This window comes from Ranitomeya imitator, chromosome 1 (genome assembly GCF_032444005.1).
Source record: "Ranitomeya imitator isolate aRanImi1 chromosome 1, aRanImi1.pri, whole genome shotgun sequence".
Taxonomy (NCBI): Eukaryota; Metazoa; Chordata; class Amphibia; order Anura; family Dendrobatidae; genus Ranitomeya; species Ranitomeya imitator.
The window spans coordinates 280,013,529-280,038,278 of NC_091282.1; the positions used below are offsets into that span (position 1 = coordinate 280,013,529).

A 24,750-nucleotide genomic window follows, 5' to 3' on the forward strand; every position below is an offset into this window, starting at 1 on the left:
TCTAGGGAGAGTTAGGTACCCCCCACGGCTACTTCTAGTTGCGCTGCTAAGTTCAGGGTTTGTGGTCAGTACAGGTGCCACCTTCTCCAGAGTACGTCTCATGCTGCTCCAAGGCCACCAGATCATAACAGTACAACTGGCCAACAATGAGTTTATTGCATCTCAGAAGAAGGGAGAGAAGGTTTTGAGCCATTTTTTTTCCTTAGCCTGTTCCTCCCTCTTAATCTCTGGGTGGCTGCGGAACCTAATAATAACATGAGTGTTCAGGAGTTAGTTTCTCGTGTGGATCAGCTTGCTGCTAGGGTACAGGGTATTTCAAATTATATTGTTCAGACTCCTGCCTTAGAACCTAGGATTCCCACTCCTGATTTATTCTTTGGTGACAGATCCCAATTTTTGATTTTCAAAAATAAGTGTAAACTGTTTTTTGCATTGAGACCCCGGTCTTCTGGTGATCCCATTCAGCAGGTTAAAATTATCATATCCCTGCTGCGTGGTGACCCACAAGATTGCTTTGCTTAATGTTGATTCTTTCTTTCAAGCATTGGGGTTATTGTATGATGAGCCTAATTCTGTGGATCAAGCTGAGAAGATCTTGTTGGCCCTGTGTCAGGGTCAAGAAGCGGCAGAATCATATTGCCAGAAATTTAGAAAATGGTCTGTACTGACTAAATGGAATGAGGATGCCTTGGCGGCAATTTTCAGAAAGGGTCTTTCTGAATCCGTTAAAGATGTTATGGTGGGGTTCCCCACGCCTGCTGGTCTGAGTGATTCTATGTCTCTGGCCATTCAGATTGATCGGCGCTTGCGCGAGCGCAGAGCTGTGCACACTGTGGCGTTGTCCTCCGAGCGGAGCCCTGAGCCTATGCAGTGTGACAGAATTTTGTCTAGAGCTGAACGACAAAGATCCAGGCGCCAGAATAGGTTGTGTTTTTACTGCGGCGATTCTGCTCATGTTATTTCTGATTGCCCTAAGCGTACAAAGAGAATCGCTAGTTCTGTTACTATCAGTACTGCGCAACCTAAATTTCTGTTATCTGTGACCCTGATCTGCTCATTATCATCATTTTCTGTCATGGCATTTGTGGATTCAGGCGCCGCTCTGAACTTAATGGACTTAAAATTTGCCAGACGTTGTGGTTTTCCCTTGCAGCCTTTGCAGAACCCAATTCCTTTAAGGGGCATTGATGCTACACCGTTGGCTAAAAATAAATCTCAGTTTTGGACACAGCTGACCATGCGCATGGTGCCAGCCCATCAGGAAGATTGTCGTTTTCTGGTGTTGCATAATTTGCATGATGATATTGTGCTGGGTTTCCCATGGTTACAGGAACATAATCCGGTGTTAGATTGGAGATCTATGTCTGTGACTGGTTGGGGTTGTCAGGGGGTTCATGGTCACGTTCCTTTTATGTCAATTTCCTCTTCCCCCTCTTCTGAAATTCCTGAGTTTTTGTCAGATTTCCAGGATGTATTCGATGAGCCCAAATCCAGTTCCCTTCCACCGCATAGGGACTGTGATTGTGCTATTGACTTGATTCCAGGTTGTAAGTTCCCTAAGGGCCGACTTTTCAACCTGTCTGTGCCAGAACATGCCGCCATGCTGAGCTATATTAAGGAGTCCTTGGAGAAGAGGCATATTCGGCCATCTTCTTCACCATTGGGAGCAGGTTTTTTTTTTGTTGCCAAGAAGGATGGCTCCTTGAGACCCTGTATTGATTATCGCCTCTTGAATAAGATCAAATTTCAATACCCTTTGCCTTTGCTTACTGATTTGTTTGCTAGGATTAAGGGGGCTAGCTGGTTTACCAAGATAGACCTTCGAGGGGCATATAATCTTATTCGTATTAAGCAGGGTGATGAATGGAAAACTGCATTTAATACGCCCGAAGGCCATTTTGAATACCTTGTGATGCCATTCGGACTCTCTAATGCCCCATCTGTGTTCCAATCCTTCATGCATGATATCTTTCGGAGTTATCTTGATAAATTCATGGTTGTATATTTGGATGATATTTTGATTTTTTCCGATGATTGGGAGTCTCATGTGAAACAGGTCAGGATGGTATTTCAGATCCTCCGTAGTAATGCTTTATTTGTGAAGGGGTCGAAGTGCCTCTTTGGAGTGCAGAAGGTTTCTTTTTTGGGCTTCATTTTTTCTCCCTCATCTATAGAAATGGATCCGGTTAAGGTTCAGGCCATTCATGATTGGATTCAACCCACATCTGTGAAGAGCCTTCAGAAATTCTTGGGCTTTGCTAATTTTTATCGTCGTTTCATTGCCAACTTCTCCAGTGTGGTTAAACCTCTGACCGATTTGACAAAGAAAGGCGCTGATGTGACGAATTGGTCCTCCGCAGCTGTTTCTGCCTTTCAGGAGCTTAAACGTCGATTTACTTCTGCCCCTGTGTTGCGTCAGCCAGATGTTTCTCTTCCATTTCAGGTTGAGGTTGACGCGTCTGAGATTGGGGCAGGGGCCGTTTTGTCTCAGAGGAATTCTGATGGGTCCTTGATGAAACCGTGTGCCTTCTTTTCTCGGAAGTTTTCGCCTGCGGAACGCAATTATGATGTCGGCAATCGGGAGTTGTTGGCTATGAAGTGGGCATTTGAGGAGTGGCGACATTGGCTTGAGGGGGCCAAGCACCGTATTGTGGTCCTGACCGATCATAAGAATCTGATTTACCTCGAGTCTGCCAAACGGCTGAATCCTAGACAGGCTCGATGGTCCCTGTTTTTCTCCCGTTTTGATTTTGTGGTCTCGTACATTCCTGGTACTAAGAATGTTAAGGCGGATGCCCTCTCTAGGAGTTTTTTTTTTTATTCCCCTGGGGTTCTTGAGCCGGTCGGCATTCTGAAGGAAGGGGTGGTCCTTTCTGCCATTTCCCCTGATTTACAACGGATTCTTCAGGAATTTCAGGCTAATAAACCTGACCGCTGTCCAGTGGGGAAACTGTTTGTTCCTGATAGATGGACTAGTAAAGTGATTTCTGAGGTTCATTGTTCTGTGTTGGCTGGCCATCCTGGGATTTTTGGTACCAGAGATTTGGTTGGTAGGTCCTTTTGGTGGCCTTCTTTGTCGCGGGATGTGCGTTCTTTTGTGCAGTCCTGTGGGATTTGTGCGCGGGCTAAGCCTTGCTGTTCCCACGCTAGCGGGTTGCTTTTGCCATTACCGGTCCCCGAGAGGCCCTGGACACATATTTCTATGGATTTTATTTCCGATCTTCCTGTTTCCCAAAGGATGTCGGTTATCTGGGTTGTTTGTGACCGATTTTCTAAGATGGCTCATTTGGTGCCTTTGCCTAAATTGCCTTCTTCTTCTGATTTGGTTCCGTTGTTTTTTCAGCATGTGGTACGTTTGCATGGTATTCCGGAGAATACTGTGTCCGACAGAGGTTCCCAGTTTGTTTCTAGGTTTTGTCGGGCCTTTTGTGCCAAGCTGGGCATTGATTTGTCTTTTTCTTCTGCATTTCATCCTCAGACAAATGGCCAGACTGAACGAACTAATCAGACCTTGGAGACCTATTTGAGATGCTTTGTGTCTGCTGATCAGGATGATTGGGTGGCTTTTTTGCCATTGGCCGAGTTTGCCCTTAATAATCGGGCTAGTTCGGCTACTTTGGTTTCGCCTTTTTTTTGTAATTTTGGTTTTCATCCTCGTTTTTCTTCTGGGCAGGTTGAGCCTTCTGACCTTCCTGGTGTGGATTCTGTGGTCGACAGGTTGGAGCAGATTTGGGCTCATGTGGTGGACAATTTGGTGCTATCTCAGGAGGAGGCTCAACGTTTTGCTAACCGTCGTCGATGTGTTGGTTCCCAGCTTCGGGTTGGGGATCGGGTTTGGTTATCTTCCCGTCATGTTCCTATGAAGGTTTCTTCCCCTAAGTTTAAGCCTCGGTTTATTGGTCTTTATAGGATTTCTGAGATTATTAATCCGGTGTCCTTTCGCCTGGATCTTCCGGCCTCTTTTGATATTCATAATGTCTTCCATAGATCTTTGTTGCGGAAATATGTGGAGCCCGTTGTTCCCTCTGTTGATCCTCCGGCCCCTGTGTTGGTCGATGGGGAGTTGGAATATGTTGTTGAGAAGATTTTGGATTCTCGTTTTTCGAGGCGGAAGCTTCAATACCTTGTCAAATGGAAGGGTTATGGCCAGGAGGATAATTCTTGGGTTTCTGCCTCTGATGTCCATGCCGCTGATTTGGTTCGTACCTTTCATCGGGCTCATCCTGATCGGCCTGGGGGCTCTGGTGAGGGTTCGGTGACCCCTCCTCAAGGGGGGGTTACTGTTGTGAATTCAGCTTTTGGGCTCCCTCCGGTGGTTGTAGAGGGTAATGCAGTTGTGCCTGGACTGCAGGATTGGACAGGTGTATCTACTAATTTCAAAACTGACTGGGGTATATAGCTTTGCAGGACTCTTTAGTCCCTGCCAGTTGTCCTTTGTTTTTGGAGGATTCACATCCCTTCTGGTCTCTCCTGTTCGCTGTGCTTTTCTTCAAAGATAAGTCCTGGCTTTGTTTTTGCTGTCCACCTGCTGTGGACCTTATAGTTCTGTGCATTTTCATGTTTTGTCTTGTCCAGTTTTGTCTGTGAAGTATTTTTTTGCAGCCTTGCTGTGTCTCTGGAGATGCAGATATACCCTCCATGTCTTTAGTCAGATGTGGTGTTTTGTATTTTCTGTGGAGGATATTTTCTAGTGTTTTAATACTGACCGCATAGTACTCTGTTCTATTCTCTCTATTTAGCTAGTATGGCCTCCTATGCTAAATCCTGATTTCATGTCTGCGTGTGTTTTTTCCCTCTCCTCTCACAGTTAATATTTGTGGGGGGCTGTCTGTTCTTTGGGGATTTTCTCTGAGGCAAGATAGGTTTCCTGTTTCTGTCTTTAGGGGTAGTTAGTTTCTTAGGCTGTGTCGAGGGGTCTAGGGAGAGTTAGGTACCCCCCACGGCTACTTCTAGTTCGCTGCTAAGTTCAGGGTTTGTGGTCAGTACAGGTGCCACCTTCTCAATTTTGGACACAGCTGACCATGCGCATGGTGCCAGCCCATCAGGAAGATTGTCGTTTTCTGGTGTTGCATAATTTGCATGATGATATTGTGCTGGGTTTCCCATGGTTACAGGAACATAATCCGGTGTTAGATTGGAGATCTATGTCTGTGACTGGTTGGGGTTGTCAGGGGGTTCATGGTCACGTTCCTTTTATGTCAATTTCCTCTTCCCCCTCTTCTGAAATTCCTGAGTTTTTGTCAGATTTCCAGGATGTATTCGATGAGCCCAAATCCAGTTCCCTTCCACCGCATAGGGACTGTGATTGTGCTATTGACTTGATTCCAGGTTGTAAGTTCCCTAAGGGCCGACTTTTCAACCTGTCTGTGCCAGAACATGCCGCCATGCTGAGCTATATTAAGGAGTCCTTGGAGAAGGGGCATATTCGGCCATCTTCTTCACCATTGGGAGCAGGTTTTTTTTTTTTTGCCAAGAAGGATGGCTCCTTGAGACCCTGTATTGATTATCGCCTCTTGAATAAGATCACGGTCAAATTTCAATACCCTTTGCCTTTGCTTACTGATTTGTTTGCTAGGATTAAGGGGGCTAGCTGGTTTACCAAGATAGACCTTCGAGGGGCATATAATCTTATTCGTATTAAGCAGGGTGACAAATGGAAAACTGCATTTTATATGCCCGAAGGCCAATTTTAATACCTTGTGATGCCATTCGGACTCTCTAATGCCCCATCTGTGTTCCAATCCTTCATGCATGATATCTTTCGGAGTTATCTTGATAAATTCATGGTTGTATATTTGGATGATATTTTGATTTTTTCCGATGATTGGGAGTCTCATGTGAAACAGGTCAGGATGGTATTTCAGATCCTCCGTAGTAATGCTTTATTTGTGAAGGGGTCGAAGTGCCTCTTTGGAGTGCAGAAGGTTTCTTTTTTGGGCTTCATTTTTTCTCCCTCATCTATAGAAATGGATCCGGTTAAGGTTCAGGCCATTCATGATTGGATTCAGCCCACATCTGTGAAGAGCCTTCAGAAATTCTTGGGCTTTGCTAATTTTTATCGTCGTTTCATTGCCAACTTCTCCAGTGTGGTTAAACTTCTGACCGATTTGACAAAGAAAGGCGCTGATGTGACGAATTGGTCCTCCGCAGCTGTTTCTGCCTTTCAGGAGCTTAAACGTCGATTTACTACTGCCCCTGTGTTGCGTCAGCCAGATGTTTCTCTTCCATTTCAGGTTGAGGTTGACGCGTCTGAGATTGGGGCAGGGGCCGTTTTGTCTCAGAGGAATTCTGATGGGTCCTTGATGAAACCGTGTGCCTTCTTTTCTCGGAAGTTTTTGCCTGCGGAACGCAATTATGATGTCGGCAATCGGGAGTTGTTGGCTATGAAGTGGGCATTTGAGGAGTGGCGACATTGGCTTGAGGGGGCCAAGCACCGTATTGTGGTCCTGACCGATCATAAGAATCTGATTTACCTCGAGTCTGCCAAACGGCTGAATCCTAGACAGGCTCGATGGTCCCTGTTTTTCTCCCGTTTTGATTTTGTGGTCTTGTACATTCCTGGTACTAAGAATGTTAAGGCGGATGCCCTCTCTAGGAGTTTTTTTTTTTATTCCCCTGGGGTTCTTGAGCCGGTCGGCATTCTGAAGGAAGGGGTGGTCCTTTCTGCCATTTCCCCTGATTTACGACGGATTCTTCAGGAATTTCAGGCTAATAAACCTGACCGCTGTCCAGTGGGGAAACTGTTTGTTCCTGATAGATGGACTAGTAAAGTGATTTCTGAGGTTCATTGTTCTGTGTTGGCTGGCCATCCTGGGATTTTTGGTACCAGAGATTTGGTTGGTAGGTCCTTTTGGTGGCCTTCTTTGTCGCGGGATGTGCGTTCTTTTGTGCAGTCCTGTGGGATTTGTGCGCGGGCTAAGCCTTGCTGTTCCCACGCTAGCGGGTTGCTTTTGCCATTACCGGTCCCCGAGAGGCCCTGGACACATATTTCTATGGATTTTATTTCCGATCTTCCTGTTTCCCAAAGGATGTCGGTTATCTGGGTTGTTTGTGACCGATTTTCTAAGATGGTTCATTTGGTGCCTTTGCCTAAATTGCCTTCTTCTTCTCATTTGGTTCCGTTGTTTTTTCAGCATGTGGTATGTTTGCATGGTATTCCGGAGAATACTGTGTCCGACAGAGGTTCCCAGTTTGTTTCTAGGTTTTGGCGGGCCTTTTGTGCCAAGCTGGGCATTGATTTGTCTTTTTCTTTTGCATTTCATCCTCAGACAAATGGCCAGACTGAACGAACTAATCAGACCTTGGAGACCTATTTGAGATGCTTTGTGTCTGCTGATCAGGATGATTGGGTGGCTTTTTTGCCATTGGCCGAGTTTGCCCTTAATAATCTGGCTAGTTCGGCTACTTTGGTTTCGCCTTTTTTTTGTAATTTTGGTTTTCATCCTCGTTTTTCTTCTGGGCAGGTTGAGCCTTCTGACCTTCCTGGTGTGGATTCTGTGGTCGAAAGGTTGCAGCAGATTTGGGCTCATGTGGTGGACAATTTGGTGCTGCCTCAGGAGGAGGCTCAACGTTTTGCTAACCGTCGTCGGTGTGTTGGTTCCCAGCTTCGGGTTGGGGATCAGGTTTGGTTATCTTCCCGTCATGTTCCTATGAAGGTTTCTTCCCCTAAGTTTAAGCCTCGGTTTATTGGTCTTTATAGGATTTCTGAGATTATTAATCCGGTGTCCTTTCGCCTGGATCTTCCGGCCTCTTTTGATATTCATAATGTCTTCCATAGATCTTTGTTGCGGAAATATGTGGAGCCCGTTGTTCCCTCTGTTGATCCTCCGGCCCCTGTGTTGGTCGATGGGGAGTTGGAATATGTTGTTGAGAAGATTTTGGATTCTCGTTTTTCGAGGTGGAACCTTCAGTACCTTCTCAAATGGAAGGGTTATGGCCAGGAGGATAATTCTTGGGTTTCTGCCTCTGATGTCCATGCCGCTGATTTGGTTCATACCTTTCATCGGGCTCATCCTGATCGGCCTGGGGGCTCTGGTGAGGGTTCGTTGACCCCTCCTCAAGGGGGGGTTACTGTTGTGAATTCAGCTTTTGGGCTCCCTCCGGTGGTTGTAGAGGGTAATGCAGTTGTGCCTGGACTGCAGGACTGGACAGGTGTATCTACTAATTTCAAAACTGACTGGGGTATATAGCTTTGCAGGACTCTTTAGTCCCTGCCAGTTGTCCATTGTTTTTGGAGGATTCACATCCCTTCTGGTCTCTCCTGTTCGCTGTGCTTTTCTTCAAAGATAAGTCCTGGCTTTTTTTTTGCTGTCCACCTGCTGTGGACCTTATAGTTCTGTGCATTTTCATGTTTTGTCTTGTCCAGTTTTGTCTGTGAAGTATTTTTTTGCAGCCTTGCTGTGTCTCTGGAGATGCAGATATACCCTCCATGTCTTTAGTCAGATGTGGTGTTTTGTATTTTCTGTGGTGGATATTTTCTAGTGTTTTAATACTGACCGCATAGTACTCTGTTCTATTCTTTCTATTTAGCTAGTATGGCCTCCTATGCTAAATCCTGATTTCATGTCTGCGTGTGTTTTTTCCCTCTCCTCTCACAGTTAATATTTGTGGGGGGCTGTCTGTTCTTTGGGGATTTTCTCTGAGGCAAGATAGGTTTCCTGTTTCTGTCTTTAGGGGTAGTTAGTTTCTTAGGCTGTGTCGAGGGGTCTAGGGAGAGTTAGGTACCCCCCACGGCTACTTCTAGTTCGCTGCTAAGTTCAGGGTTTGTGGTCAGTACAGGTGCCACCTTCTCCAGAGTACGTCTCATGCTGCTCCAAGGCCACCAGATCATAACAGTGCGCTATGTATGTTACATGTTATGGCACAGGGTGAAGGTGGGCTTGTGAGCTTAGCTACAGCTTTGCTGATTGCTTGTTACATCTTTCAGGGATGACATATAATGTAAACATGCACGAATCACTGGCATGTATAAGACCCCTCTCATTGTACACGGGATGCCGCATACATTACCCACCGCTTCAACACGATTCTGTGCAGGATTTAGCTCAATATATTACATTAGCTACAAAAGATTTTAATCACGGATCTGTACATTCCTAAACCAAGAATCTGCAAAAACCCTAGTCCATGCCCTCATCATCTCCCGCCTCAACTACTGTAACCTCCTGCTCTGTGGCCTCCCCTGTAACACTCTTGCACCCCTCCAATCTATTCTAAACTCTGCTGCCCAACTAATCCACCTGTCTCCCCGCTATTCCCCGGCCTCTCCCCTCTGTCAATCCCTGCACTGGCTCCCCATCACCCAGAGACTCCAGTACAAAAGCCTAACCATGAAATACAAAGCCATCCACAACCTGTCTCCTCCATACATCTGTGACCTCGTCTCCCGGTACTTTCCTGCACGCAACCTCCGATCCTCACAAGGTCTCCTTCTCTACTCCCCTATTATCTCCTCTTCCCACAATCGCATACAAGATTTCTCTCGCGCATCACCCCCTACTCTGGAACTCTCTACCACAACATATCAGACTCTCACCTACCATCGAAAACTTCAAAAAGAACCTGAAGACCTACCTCTTCCGACAAGCCTACAACCTGCAGTAACCACCGATTGACCTAATCGCTGCACGACCAGCTCTACCCTCACCTACTGTATCCTCACCCATCCTTTGTAGACTGTGAGCCTTCGGGGGCAGGGTCCTCTCTCCTACTGTACCCGCTGTGACTTGTATTGTTTAAGATTATTGTACTTGTTTTTATTATGTACACCCCTCCTCACATGTAAAGCGCCACGGAATAAATGGCGCTATAATAATAAATAATAATAATAATAACTAAATTTATAGCCCAATGAAGCAGTACCTAAAAAATAAGGGTTTAATTAGATTGCTTGTGATGCACTGGGCTATAGTCTCACATTTACCACATTACAGGCCGCTTCCGCAGTTTATAGAGCATCGGAGGTATCCTTTGCCTTTTACCTAAAATTGGAAATACATCTATGTGAACTTCAATTCTGCTTTCAAGTCCTTAACCTTAATCATTCCCTTGCATTTGACATCCATCCCTTCTCAGCATCTTCTTTGTATTGTGAAATTGTATTATTTATCTGCCAAAGTAAGCAGCCCTTTTAATTGTGCCTGTGATTTGTCAAGGCATTCATGTAGCAAGAGCGTCCCCTAGTGGTATTTATCTAGTACAGCAAACAGACTGAAAAGAGGCTTACTTGCAGGGCTCGCTAAAATAACATTTTAACAAAGTGGGAACTAACTTATCTAATGTATTTGTTAACTGACATAAGTATAAGCTAAATAGTAATGAATCATTACAAACATTCAGATCAGAGACATATTGCACAGCTTATGGGAAAGCATGCGGATGTTTTAATAGCATTCAAACAAGTCAGAATGAGAATTTTACTGTGTGGGTCAGTTCTATTCTCGCATGCTTTGTGTAGTATATGTAGTAGACTATTTTTAAAGTGAATCTATCAGTATGTTTCTGCTATTTAATCTAACATCAGCATGATGTTGGGGCATAGACCCCAATTCCAGTGCTGTACCACATACTGATCTGCGTGTTGTAGTTTCAATAGAATCTGTGTTTTATCAGCAGATTATCAATAGTGGACTAGTTGTCTCATGCCATCTAGTCTTCCTGCTCTGTGTAACCCCGCCCCGATTACTGATTGGCAGTGTACACAGAAAGCTGCCAATCAGGGGTGTGGGCGGGTTACACAGAGCTCAGCATTCAACTACTGGAAGACCTGCAGCTGAGAAAACAGGGATTTTAGCAAAACTGCAGCAAAGCAACCAGCTCATTAAGTGATACATCACTGGAATGAGGGTCTCTTGACTCAAGATCACATGGCTCTCCGATTCCGGTGTCAGATTCCCTTTAAGTATGGAACCAGTGAGATTTAATTATCAAGTTATTGCACTACGTGAAGTGACGTAAATGTGACCATGGCATCCATTATGGAAGGTCCAGACCACAGTGGTAGATAAGAACATTAGATCTGGTGTGACACCTAAATGCTGCTTTCATATTGAATTACATAAGACTCTAATAAGATGTTTACTGTTTATGCTACTGTGAAATCTGGTTTGATATTTCACCATTTTGTCCCATTTCTTGCTTCCTGCAGGGTTAGAACATTCCCTAAGGAGTCGTCACTGGGCCATGACACTGTGAGAGCCCTTATGTACTATGCCCTTAAGGTGTGGAGTGATATCACGCCTCTGAATTTCCATGAAGTGGCTGGGAATAATGCAGACATTCAAATCGACTTCTCCAGAGCTGACCACAATGATGGCTACCCATTTGATGGACCAGGTGGCACTGTAGCTCATGCTTTTTTCCCCGGTGAACAGCACACCTCCGGTGACACTCACTTTGATGATGAAGAGTCCTGGACATTTCGATCATCAGGTATGTCAGGGTAAGAGAAACCAAAGTTATGCATCTGAGCTGTGGGAATATAGACAAAATGGAAGGCCACTTTCTATTCCCACCATATTGCCGTGAGATCTACCTTAAGTCATTTCATTTACTCCAACCATGAACTGGTTAAAACCCAACCACATTGTACATAAGGAAATGTGTCACATTGAGGAATAGTAATCTTCAGTGGCATAACCTGAAATGTGTGGGTCCAGATGCAAATTCTCCATCGGGGCCTCAGCTGTCATGGGGCTTTAATGGTACGGGTCTTCTCATATGGGCCAAAGGGACTTATATGGGCCCTCCTAGGCTTCATGGCCCGGGGGGCTCCCACTGTAGTTATACCCCTTGTAATCAGACTATTTTAGCTCAGTTAGGCTTTAAAAATTAAAAATGATAAATTCCGGTATTTATAAGTATTTTTTACAGTGACCCTTTTGGTCCAGGGACCACATTAAACATGTGATGGTACATAAGGAGCAAAAATACGTAATGTCTTATTTTTGGCTTTGCTCTGCTGCCGTTTTCGGGCGCCTTCTTAAAATATTGTCTCTGGACTAGGTGTCACTTTAAAATCATTTAGTGTGACTTAAATATGAGCGGCTTGTTTGATGTATTGAAATAGTAAGAAAATCGACAACTGATACTGACTATATCGCTGTCATTTCCCTTCCTTTCCAGACATACACGGCATGGACCTGTTTGCTGTCGCAGTACATGAATTTGGTCACGCAATTGGACTGACTCATATTTCTGACATGGAATCTATAATGAGACCATATTATCAAGGGCCAGTGGGCGACCCCCTAAAATATAACCTACCTTACGATGACAAAGTCAGGATCTGGCAGCTATACGGTGAGTTTGCGTGCATGGTTACATAGTACATTAACGCTTTGCCCATAATTCATCCTTCATTTTGAGGGTTTTTTTAGTGTTTTTAGGCATTTTTATGTGCCTCTCAAATTCATTATTGCTTTTGTACCGTTTTTACACTTTTCTTTTTAGCCCTCATCAATTTTTAGGTTTCCTTGACAATGTGAACGTGATTTTTATTATCCAGAAGCTTTGGCTAATTCATCATTTGAGACTTTTCAAAAAGGCACCACATTTTTGCACAGTTGTTATTGCAATACCCTAGCGGAGTACAAAACCTGTCAATTTTGTTTTGCGTAGTTGAAGACAAACACATGACATTTTGATCATTATGGAAAGGTTCCTCCAACATTTTAATAGAAAACAGAAATCAAGCAAAAGAGAAAAATAAAAATGCATTTTTGCTAATTTTTCAAACATCATGCTCCATTATGATTAATGATTTGTGTACCATTTTTATTATTTTCAATTTTCCAGCGCAAAAAGAAAGCCAAAACACAAAGGATGGATCAGGACCAACATGTTGAAAGCTTCATTTAATTGAAAGCACTTTGCAACAATAAATAAATCATCGTACAACCCACTTTCCACTTTCTGAAAAAAAGGGTGCCAAATGATTGCATAGTTGAAAAACAACAAAGACAGATAGTATTACACGTCCCCGTCTCCAGCGCCAGTTCCCCACCAACGCTCTAGTCTGTGTTTTGGCTGCATTGGTGATATTACGACGACATTGCTGCGATTTCTGAGCTCTGCTGCCTTACTGAAGTAGAAAGCATGAGCTGATGATTGGCTGCAGCAAAGATTAAAAAAAAATACTCAATACTGAGCAAAGGGTCTAAATACTTATAACCATGTGATATTTTGTTTTTTCTTTTTTAATAAATTTGCAAAAATGTCTACATTTCTCTTTTTTTTCTGTCAAGATGGGGTGCGGAGTGTACATTAATGGGAAAAAAATGAACTTTTTTGAATTTACCAAATGGCTGCAATGAAACAAAGAGTGAAAAATGTAAAGGGGTCTGAATACTTTCCGTACCCACTGTAGCCTTACAGGGCATTTAACTCAATTTATTGAGGAAAGGACAAGTCTTTAAAATAAAAAAATGGTAGAATAATCACTTTACAAAGCCCTCCCGTATCCAGCACAGGAGGCTCTTGAGGTTTACGTTGGCTTCGGAAACGATGCAGCCAAAGGTCATCTAAGAAACATCGGGAAGCCATAACTTCGGGACCTAACGCAGTCCTCTGAAGTGGTCTGTGCTGGCTCCACAGGGTTATAGGAAGGTGTGTATGCCACCATTTTTATTTTAAGGATAATCATGCCCTATTTGTTTCTATATCAGACACCCCTATAACTAAACCTCTTTTAATACACGCATAATCCTTAGTGTGCATACCATATCAAATAGACAGGAGGACCTGCGGACACTTCATTGTCATTTCATGCTAAATACAAGCAAAGCTCTATGTACGGTAATTTTTGCCATAAATATAATGAAGTAGGGGATAATGGAAACTGTACCTTCTAATGATTTGGGCCCAACCTTTGATTTACACAAAATTATTATTTATAAGATTACACATAGGACTTGTTCTCCTTGTATCCTTCCTATTTTAGGTGCCCGTTTTATATTTGATGCAGACGATTTTTGAAAGAATTCATGATGATAATACGCTGATATATTTGGTGCTACAGATATAAATAGTCGTGTGCGCATTAAATTCAGTTGCATGTAGGGTCAGCACTAGAGAACACCGCTCTGGGAAATTCAATTATGGTGCTGCATTATCAGCTCATCTTTTCATATCTGGGTGCACTGTTTGTGAAATTAGTTTTTGAGTTAGATGCTGTGTCTTATTTTCTGTTCCAGTTTCCCACATGGCCTCTAATCCTTCACCCTCTCTCACCCCAGGAGTCCGTGAGTCTGTGTCCCCAACAGCAAAGCCTGAAGTGTCCGGAGCTGAAGAACATCCCTTTCTGCCTGACCTGCCAGAGAACCGGTCCACTATCCAGTAAGACCTCACTCCTTCCGGACAGATGGCCTTGTAGTTTCTATTCATTCAGCGTTATTTTTGGCAGACTGTAATAATTTGTCTTCCGTGTTAAGCAAAGTTCACAGTCTGCTCTCTCTAGTTGCACGGGAATTTGTCCATAGGTGATAATCCCCATCAATGTGCTGCAATTTTATGTCTGATTATTACAGCCGGGAGCCTTTCTAAACATAATAATGGCAGATGAGCACTGGAAGATTGAGCTAGACACATCCATAATGTCTGTATATAGCGGGGCCCAGCTGCACTGTCAAGAAAGCCTCGTTCACACTATGTTCTTGCCTTCAGGTGGAGGTGTAGTCAGGAGTATTTCCTGATGTACACCACTGACTTAAGGATTTGATGAATGCCCATATAAATGCAAACAATGTCATAAATCAAGCCCTTTTGAAAAAACAAACAAACATGTATATCAATCCATTTTGCTTTACAGAGAAAAGGAAAAGAACACTAACAGTCTTTTGGTACAGGCCAGGTCTATTGATACATCTATTGATGTAGCCTATGGATACATTTGGCATATGCATCGCTGAACGCCGGCCAACACATATCTCTCCCAAATTCTCGTGCGTTTCAATTGGTGATGTGTCCGGTGTTGTCAGACTGGCGGCAGCCTATCTCCTGGAAGAACAAATGGACGGGGCATTGGAATTCAGACTGCCAGATCCGTCTCTCCCGGACACGCTGACATCATATGTAGAGGGAGAGTCAGGAGGACCCTTTACATATCATATAGTCGTCTTGTCCTGCTGAAATCGATGGGATCAGCAAATATAAAGGGAACCTGTCATGTTGAAAATAGTGCCTGATCTGCAATCAGGATGTTATAAGAGTAGGAAGAAATGATCAGATTGATAATATATGTTTGTGGGAAAAGATTCAGTATAATTTGCACTTTATTCATTGAGATCCCTGGAGTTTGCATGTATATGAGTCCAGAAGACAATCCTATTCAGACACTGACTGTCTTCCCTGTATGATTGTGTAGGCAGAGATAACTGTTAATCACTGAGTAGGACCACCGATTGGACCTCTTGGTGTTTATATGTATGTTTGTAGTGGGTGGTCCCTTTCAATGATTGACAGTCTTCCCTGTATGCCGAGGTAGCTGCCAATCACTGAGTAGGACCGCCCACTTGACTTATATGCATACAAACACCAGGGATTTAAATGAACAAAATAACTGTTTTACTGAATCTTTTCCAAAAGACCTATGTATGTCTCTGCTCAGCGTCCTTCTCTATACTAAGCTGTCCACAGATCAGGCTGCATGTACAAAAGGTTCCCTTTAATCTAAAGGATATGTGGAATTTTACAACAGACATGATTAGGAAAGCTTGTAACGTATATGAGTGCTGGAAAAAATAGGCAGCGCTCAGCCCGATGTTCTTCAATGGGGCAGTGCAGATGAGTGATTTTTTCCATGGACTGAAGCTCGCGCGAAAAATGTAGCCACATGTATTAGTGCTTATGGTGTGCCAGATGAGATTTGCCCATTCAAGTCTACGGGTTCACATAAACAATTGGATAACATACGGGTCAACCGTATAGCATCAGACTTTTAAGGATATATTGCAATTCTATGTTTGGTCTTGTAAGTTTTTTCTAACTATTGATGTCTAAAACCAGATGCCAAATGGATGCCAAATGGATGCCATGTGGATGATAAATGAGAAAAAATGTCAGAGTTTTCTGGATGAATCTGGGACTTTTTTTTTAACTTACCGTAGCTAATTTGAAACTTTATATTTATTTATTTAATGAATTTATAAAAAGAAAAAGGAATACAATCATAAGGCATTACCGTACCGAGATATAATAAATAAAAATCAATCACTGAGGGGTGGGAAATAGCTTCAGGGCAATTTGTGGCCAAAAAGGCCTGTCCATTTGCCATAGTCTGGGATACTTTTGCTCAAGCTTGTTTTACTGGACATATTATAAATAATATTTAATATAAATGTAATTTCTATTTATCAAATGATTCGTTACTCTAATATAAAATACAATATATTTGTAGAGGTTTGAGGATGCCCTTACACATAGAGGTTTGTGCCACCTGCCTGCGAGGAAGATCTACTCTGCAATTGCAGTGGCATAAAATGCAATTCACTATTTTATCAACTTTGCAAATATTTTCATTTTCGGCGAGAGGTTTTATACCAATAATCCCCTGTACTTTTGTGCTCTGGACATCATTATAATAATAAACAGAGGATGCTCGAAGCCTGCAATTGAAAATAAGAGTCTGCAATGAGAATCTCTTATGAAATGCCATGAGGGCTCCATTCTATTAGTATGTATGATTACAGCCAGATACTCCGCTGTCACAGCTGAAAAAGTCATTGCAAGGCTTTTAAGGAAATATTCCAACTCTGTAATAAATGTCATTTAATGCTTAGACATTTTATAGTGCTGCAAAGTATTTGTTCTTTTCGGATTCCTCCTTTTATTTTAGACGTGTCAGATTAAATGTTTTTTTGATTTTTAAACAGAATGCAAGCCGATGCAACTAGTTATCTGGTATAAAGACTATATTCACTTTTCAACATCATTTTCCAGCTTACATGTGGGATAATAGAGCTCCCACCATCAATTATAGGAACTGCAGAAAGATCTCACCGCAGGCTAAGTGCTTTTGTACATGTCATACAACTCAGAGGCGACTTTTAATATTTTGAATAAGTGGCTAGTAAGGCAAATATTATCTCTTTATCAAGAGGAAATATAAGTGTCACGTCAGTGATTTATTTATTCAGCATGAACTGCCTTCTAACTCATGTGTGATATAAACAGTGGTGGGCTCATCATAGTAACATCCACATTGACGCCAGTGTAGTGCAAGCCATACGACCCCTCCAATATAGTCACAGTGGACCCCCACGTCCACTACAATAGCATCAGCCCAAGATGAACCAGTCCTAGTTATAAATGTCCAATAAGTCTCAGTCACTATACCATAAACATATAGGACCTTCCACAGTGACCTGCAAAATGCCAGGTTTAGTGCGCCAAAAAGTGCCAGTTACATCTACCTACCATACATTGCCAGCAACAAATGTCGCTCATACTGCGCTATCCTGCATACACTCACACAGCCTCACCACTGACCTCCTCATGTACAGTAAGTAGGCACTAATAGACCAGAGCTTGACACACTAGGAGTAAAGACCCCAACACACATTAGACTAAGGCTAGGGTCACATTGCGTTATGTGACCGCGTTTAACAGACTACTTTACACCGCGGCATAACACGGTGTAACGTAGTCCGTTAACGCCGCCATTGCCTGTAATGGCGAACGCGTCGCTAGCGCACGCCCACATTGGGCATGCGCTAGCGATGTGCCATCATTTGAGTGACGGCCCATGAACGCTGCTTGCAGCGTTCGCGGTCCGTTCCTCGCTAGCGCAGGCTAGTGGGATCGGCTAACGCGATCCCTTTTGGGACATTGTGTTAGCGCAGTCCTTAGCACTATGCGCTAAACGGACTGCCCTAACATAATGTGACCCTAGCCTAACACTGGCCAATCTCTCCAATATCGGTGGGATCGGCGATTAGTCTAATGTGTATGGAGGCACCCAAACTTTCCCCTGACAAATGATTAAGGATTCAGCATGTCCGATTTCAGACTGCCAATCATTTTGTTCTCCTGAGAAACCTGAATTGGGAGCTGCCGTGTGTTGGGGAGTCGAGAGAGATAGATGTCAGATGAATGATAGAACAAACCACCATTCATCTGCCAGCTATTTATTGGGTATGGGGGCTTAACTTCCAGCAGATGTGATCTGCAATCTGTAACAATACTGCAAGATTTCTTCTATGGAGTTTACAGGATTGTAATTTTGTCAGTCCTTTTCTCCCATGCTTTATATTGGGGTTGGCCAACCCTCTTCCTTACATAAATATATATTTTTCTATTAGGCCAAGAAAAGATGAACCTGACCGATGTAACACACACTTTGATGCAGTAGCTCAGATACGTGGAGAAGCATTCTTTTTCAAAGGTAAGAAAAATTGCTGTGGTCCTGAAAGACGCGCCGCATGTCCATCTCTGCGGGTGATCCGCAGGTGGACATGCACACATAGTGAACATGGGGTTTCTAGAAATCTCATCCACTATGCTGTAACGTCTGGACGCTGTGGTTTTCATGCTGCACAAATATGCAGCGTCAAAATCGCAGCAATTCCTGATCGTGGGCACATACCCTTAAGGTGCTACTGACATAGAATTCTCCCCAGATGTTGGTAACAACCCATCTGGTCCACACAGGCAAAGAAACCAAATCATAGACGTCCATGAATTAAATTATATGTAATAATGAGAAATGACACAGGAAAAAAGTATAGAACACGGGTACTGAAATTTAATTAATACTTCCTGCAAAAAACCTTGTTGGTAATGACAGCTTCAAGATGCCTCCTGTATAGAGAAACTAGTCACATGCATTGCTCATGTGTGATTTTGGTCCATTCTTCCACACAAACACTCTTCAAATCCTGAAGGTTCCTTAGGCTCCCTCTATGAACTCTGAACTTTAGTTCCTTACATACATTTTCTATTGGATTCAGGTCAGGTGATTGGCTGGGCTATTATAGCAGAGATGAACTTTTGTTAATGACCAAATACTTATTTTCCACCATAATTTTCAAAATAAATCTTGCCAAATCAGACAAGGGGATTTTGTGGATTTGTTTTCTCATTTTGACTCTCATAGTTGTGGTCTACCTGTGATGTCAATTACAGGCCTCTCTCATCTTTTCAAGTGGGAGAACTTGCACAGTTGGTGGCTGACTAAATACTTTTTTTTCCCCACTGTATATATTTATTCTTTGTATTTATTTTTTTACAAGTTCTATTGTACAAGCCATTGATATTGAGTATGACATCAGACTTCTGATGTCTCATTCTCTGTAACATGCACTTCTACTAGCCAGATTTCTATTCTTATTTTAAGGATTTATTCCACTATATAATTCTTCCTGTGTCCATATAAATGCAAAGCAGCTACATTGTGATAACTACACTATTTCATAATGGCCCATCACTCCCTGAAGACTTATCGAGCCACAATCTACCAGTAAGGTCACTTTACTCTACGCACTATATTTAATCATTAAGCAGCCCTAAGCTATAGAAATAATTAACTATTTGTTATATGTTTTCAGCTTATGTAGTATTGTACAGTAATTGCAGCACTGGCGGACACAGACAGAAAAGGACCCCTGGGCAAGAACAGTATTTTAACCCTTTGCAGTCCAATAGCGCATCAAAATGTACTATTCCACCTGTTTTGGAAATACAGTAGAAATGGGCCCCCTTACCTCTTGGGCCCCTGTGCGGCTGCACAGGTTGAACCAATTATATATCCACCCCTGAATTGTAGTTTTTCCATATGAAGCAGCTCTGGGAGTATTTCTAGGAACTGTTTCTTTAAAGGGAATCTGTCAATCGGATCAACCCTCCTAAGCCGTCTATATGGCCTAGTAGGTTATAAGAAGCTGAATAAAATGATAGATTGATATCTGCGATTTGATGTCTTATTCCAGAGAAGTCCATGTTTTTCTTATATGTAAATGAGCTTTCGAACCACACTGATCTCCCAGAGAATCTGCCTCCAGAGCTTATTTTACATGAAGGAGGAGTGTGAGACAAGGTACTAACATAGAACAGGAGAACTGAACTTTGTCAACACATATTTGCTGCAGCTCTCACAACTCTGCTATACTGTAACAATATTGAAGCCCTATCTGCCTATAGGATGGAAGCTGAGAGGAACCTGCAGATGTGTCAGGTATAATCACACACAGCTCTGCAGTGAGATCAGGAGAGCAGAGCGCGGCTGGTAACCATTACTCACCATTATACATCACAATGGTAACTATTACACATCACATGGGTAACGACCCCTTCTATTTAAAATAATCTCTGGAGGCAGATTCTCCTGCAGATCAGTGTCTTGGACATGAATTTTATCAGCTCATTTACATATAATAAACATGTGGATTTATCTTGAATAAGATATTGTATCGCAGATATCAAAGTATCATTTTATTCAGCTCCCTCTTACCTACATGTCCTTATAGCCGGCTTAGAAGGGTTAATCATATCGACAGATTCCCTCTAAAAAGTTACCACTATTTTAATTCTTATTTGATAAATCAATAGTACACATGAAAATAAACAACTTTGTAATATAGCTATATCAGACAAATCTGCAGCTTTCTCCTCTAGAACTGATAGATCATTTAAAAAAATTTCAATTCAGTGAATTCAGTGAATACCGATTTTTTACATGAGCTCAGAGATGGCAGTTGCTACTGATCAGATTCTATTGCAGTAATGTAAAAATCTGTCTTTACTGAATAGATTTTACCTATTAATTGAGAATTTTGAATACGAATGGTCAATCCTGGCAGAGAGAGGAGCGGGTTACTATTATTTACGTATTGCAAAAATTTCCTATTTTCAAATGTATCATTGAATTATGAAATGAAAATTAAAATGAGAGTTACGCTTTAACCCCTTTCTACCATTGGACATACTATTCCGTCCATGTGGGGTGGGCCCTACTTCCCATGGATGGAATAGTACGTCCAGCGCGATCAGCCGCGCTCACGGGGGAGAAGGGGGGGGCTGATCGCAGCCGAGTGTCGGCTGACTATCGCAGCTGACATCCGGCACTATGTGCCAGGAGCGTTCACGGACCGCTCCTGGCACATTAACCCCAGAACGCTGCGATAAAGGATGCTCGCAGCATTTCTGCGGCACAGGGAAGCATCGCGCAGGGAGAGGGCTCCCTGCGTGCTTCCCTGTGACCCTCGGAGCAATGCGATGTGATCGCGTTGCTCCGAGGGTCTCCTACCTCCTCCTCCCTGCAGGCCCGGATCCAAAATGGCTGCGGGAGCCTTCGGGTCCTGCAGGGAGGTGGCTTGCAAGCGCCAGCTCAGAGCAGGCGCCGGTAAGCGTCCCTGCAGTGCCTTTGTGATCGCTGATCTGACACAGTGCACTGCAAAGTGTCAGATCAGCGATCTGATAATATATAGTGATGTCCCCCCTGAGGCAATGTAAAAACATTTACATGTGTAAAAAAAAAAAATTTCCTAAATAAAGAAAGATATATATATTTCCAATAAATACATTTCTTTATCTAAAGTGAAAAAAAAAACAATAAAAGTACACATATTTAGTATCGCGGCGTCTGTAACTACCCTGCCTATAAAACTGTCCCACTAGTTAACCCCTTCAGTGAACACTGTAAAAAAAAAAAACGAGGCAAAAAAAACGACGCTTTATTATCATACCGCCAAACAAAAAGTGGAATAACACGCAATCAAAAAGACGGATATAAATAACCATGGTACCGCTGAAAACGTCATCTTATCCCGCAAAAAAACAAAAGAAATTCATGAATAGCTGGTTTTTGTTCATTCTCCATCACAAAAATAGGAATAAAAAGCGATCAAAAAATGTCAGGTGCCCGAAAATGTTACCAATAAAAACTTCAACTTGTCCCACAAAACACAAGACCTCACATGACTCTGTGGACCAAAATATGGAAAAATTATAGCTCTCAAAATGTGGAGACGCAAAAACTATTTTTTGCAATAAAAAGTGTCTTTCAGAGTAAGACGGCTGCCAATCATTAAAATCCGCTAAAAAAACAGCTATAAAAGTAAATCAAACCCCCCTTCATCACCCTCTTAGTTAGAAAAAAATAATAAAATTTTTAAAAATGTATTCATTTCCATTTTCCCATTAGGGTTAAGGTTAGGGTTGGGGCTAAAGTTAGGGTTAGGGTTGGGGCTAAAGTTAGGGTTAGGGTTGGGGCTAAAGTTAGCGTTAGGGTTGGGGCTAAAGTTAGAGTTAGGGCTACAGTTAGGGTTGGGGTTAGGGTTGGGGCTAAAGTTAGGGTTAGGGTTGGGGCTAAACTTAGTGTTGGGGCTAAAGTTAGGGTTAGGGTTGGGGCTAAAGTTAGGGTTGGGGCTAAAGTCAGGGTCAGGGTTGGGATTAGGGTTAGGGGTGTGTTTGGGTTAGGGTTTCAGTTAGAATTGGGGGGTTTCCACTGTTTAGGCACATCAGGGGCTCTACAAACAAGACATGGCGTCTGATCTCAATTCCAGCCAATTCTGCTTTGAAAAAGTAAAACAGTGCTCCTTCCCTTCCGAGCTCTCCCATGCGCCCAAACAAGGTTTTACCCCAACATATGGGATATCAGCGTACTTAGGACAAATTGGACAACAACTTTTGGGGTCCAATTTCTCCTGTTACCTTTGGGAAAATACAAAACCAGGGGCTAAAAAATAATTTGTGTGGAAAAAAAAAAGATTTTTTATTTTCACGGCTCTTTGTTATAAACTGTAGTGAAACATTTGGGGGTTAAAAGTTCTCACAACACATCTAGATAAGTTCCTTGGGGGGTCTAGTTTCCAATATGGGGTCACTTGTGGGGGGTTTCTACTGTTTAGGTACATCAGGGGCTCTGCAAACGCAACGTGACGCCTCCAGACCAATCCATCTAAGTCTGCATTCCAAACAGCGCTCCTTCCCTTCCGCGCCCTGCCATGCACCCAAACAGTAGTTTTCTCCCACATATGGGGTATCAGCGTACTCAGGACAAATTGGACAACAACTTTTGGGGTCCAATTTCTCCTGTTACCCTTGGCAAAATACAAAACTGGGGGCTAAAAAATTATTTTTGTGGAAAAAAAAGAATTTTTATTTTTTTTCCAAACACGACATGGCGTCCCATCTCAATTTCAGTCAATTTTGCATTGAAAAGTCAAATAGCGCTCCTTCCCTTCCAAGCTCTGCCACGCGTCCAAACAGTGGTTTACTCCAAAATATGGGGTATCAGAGTACTCAGGACAAATTGCACAACAACTTTTGTGGTCCAATTTCTTCTTTTACCCTTGGGAAAATAAAAAATTGGGGGCAAAAAGATAATTTTTGTGAAAAAATATGATTTTTTATTATTACAGCTCTACATTATCAACTTCTGTGGGTCAAAGTGCTCCTCACAAATCTAGATAAGTTCCTTAGGGGGTCTACTTTCCAAAATGGTGTCATTTGTGGGGGGTTTCAAGGTTTAGGCACATCAGGGGCTCTCCAAACGCGACATGGTGTCCCATCTCAATTGCAGTCAATTTTGCATTGAAAAGTCAAATGGCGCTCCTTCCCTGCCAAGCTCTGCCATGCGCCCAAACAGTGGTTTACCCCCCACATATGGGGAATCAGCATACTCAGAACAAATTGTACAACAACTTTTGTGGTCCAATTTCTTTTGTTACTCTTGGTAAAATAAAACAAATTGGAGCTGAAGTAAATTTTTTGTGAAAAAAAGTTAAATGTTCATTTTTTATTTAAACATTCCAAAAATTCCTGTGAAACACCTCAAGGGTTAATAAACTTACAACTGGTGTTGTAAAAATGAGAAATTGCTGGTCAACTTTTAACCCTTATAACTCCCTAACAAAAAAAAATGTTAGTTCCAAAATTGTGCTGATGTAAAGTAGACATGTGGGAAATGTTACTTATTAAGTATTTTGCGTGACATATCTCTGTGATTTAAGGGCATAAAAATTGAAAGTTGGAAAATTGCGAAATTTTCAAAATTTTTGCCAAATTTCCATTTTTTCACAAATAAACGCAGGTAATATCAAAGAAATGTTATGACTAACATGAAGTACAATATGTCACGAGAAAACAATGTCAAAATCACTGGGATCCATTAAAGCGTTCCAGAGTTATAACCTCATAAAGGGACAGTGGTCAGAATTGTAAAAATTGGCCTGGTCATTAAAGTGCAATACTACCCTTGGGGATAAAGGGGTTAATGAAAAAAGTATACAGTAACACTGAGTTTCTTACATTTGTTGTATAAGATGGGATTCATATGGTTTTTCTGATGTAATTTTGAAAAGTAATCCTTTTTTTTTCTTGGGTACTTTAGGATTATGTCAATAGGTTTTTGCTACGTAGTCTGATAGCAGCATGATGTAAGGACACAGACCTTATTCCAGCGATGTATCACTTACAGTAGAATCAGTTTTCTTTGCCGCAGATGTATCAGTTCTCTGTAAGCTTAGCCCTCTATAACCCCACCCATACCACCAATTGGCAGCTTTCTGTATACATTGTAAATTGCCAAGATGTTAATGTGTGGTTGGGACAGGGTTAGACTAGGAGGAACAAGCCACCTAGTCCTCTAGTGATAATCTCCTGCTGATAAAACACTCATTTTATTGAAACAAAAACACATCTCAGTAAGTGACACATTACTGAAATCAGGGTTTCTGCCCTTATACCATACTGATCTTGGATTATATTGAGTAGGAGGAAAAGGGGATATGGGAGAGTCAGTTCACCGTATTTAAG

General features: G+C 42.4%; 1 protein-coding gene across 2 annotated transcripts in view; it reads left to right on the forward strand.

Annotated features, from left to right (window-relative positions):
• MMP17 (matrix metallopeptidase 17) overlaps positions 1-24,750 on the forward strand; it is a 281,400-nt gene that overhangs the window by 235,532 nt on the left and 21,118 nt on the right. The window contains exons 4-7 of one of the 2 annotated variants that reach the window (XM_069756062.1): positions 11,147-11,430; positions 12,124-12,300; positions 14,235-14,334; positions 18,297-18,379. In XM_069756062.1, coding sequence (XP_069612163.1) covers positions 11,147-11,430; positions 12,124-12,300; positions 14,235-14,334; positions 18,297-18,379 — 644 coding nt within the window. Of the gene's footprint in view, positions 1-11,146; positions 11,431-12,123; positions 12,301-14,192; positions 14,335-18,296; positions 18,380-24,750 lie in introns of both variants that reach the window. The other variant, XM_069756063.1, reaches the window with a different exon arrangement.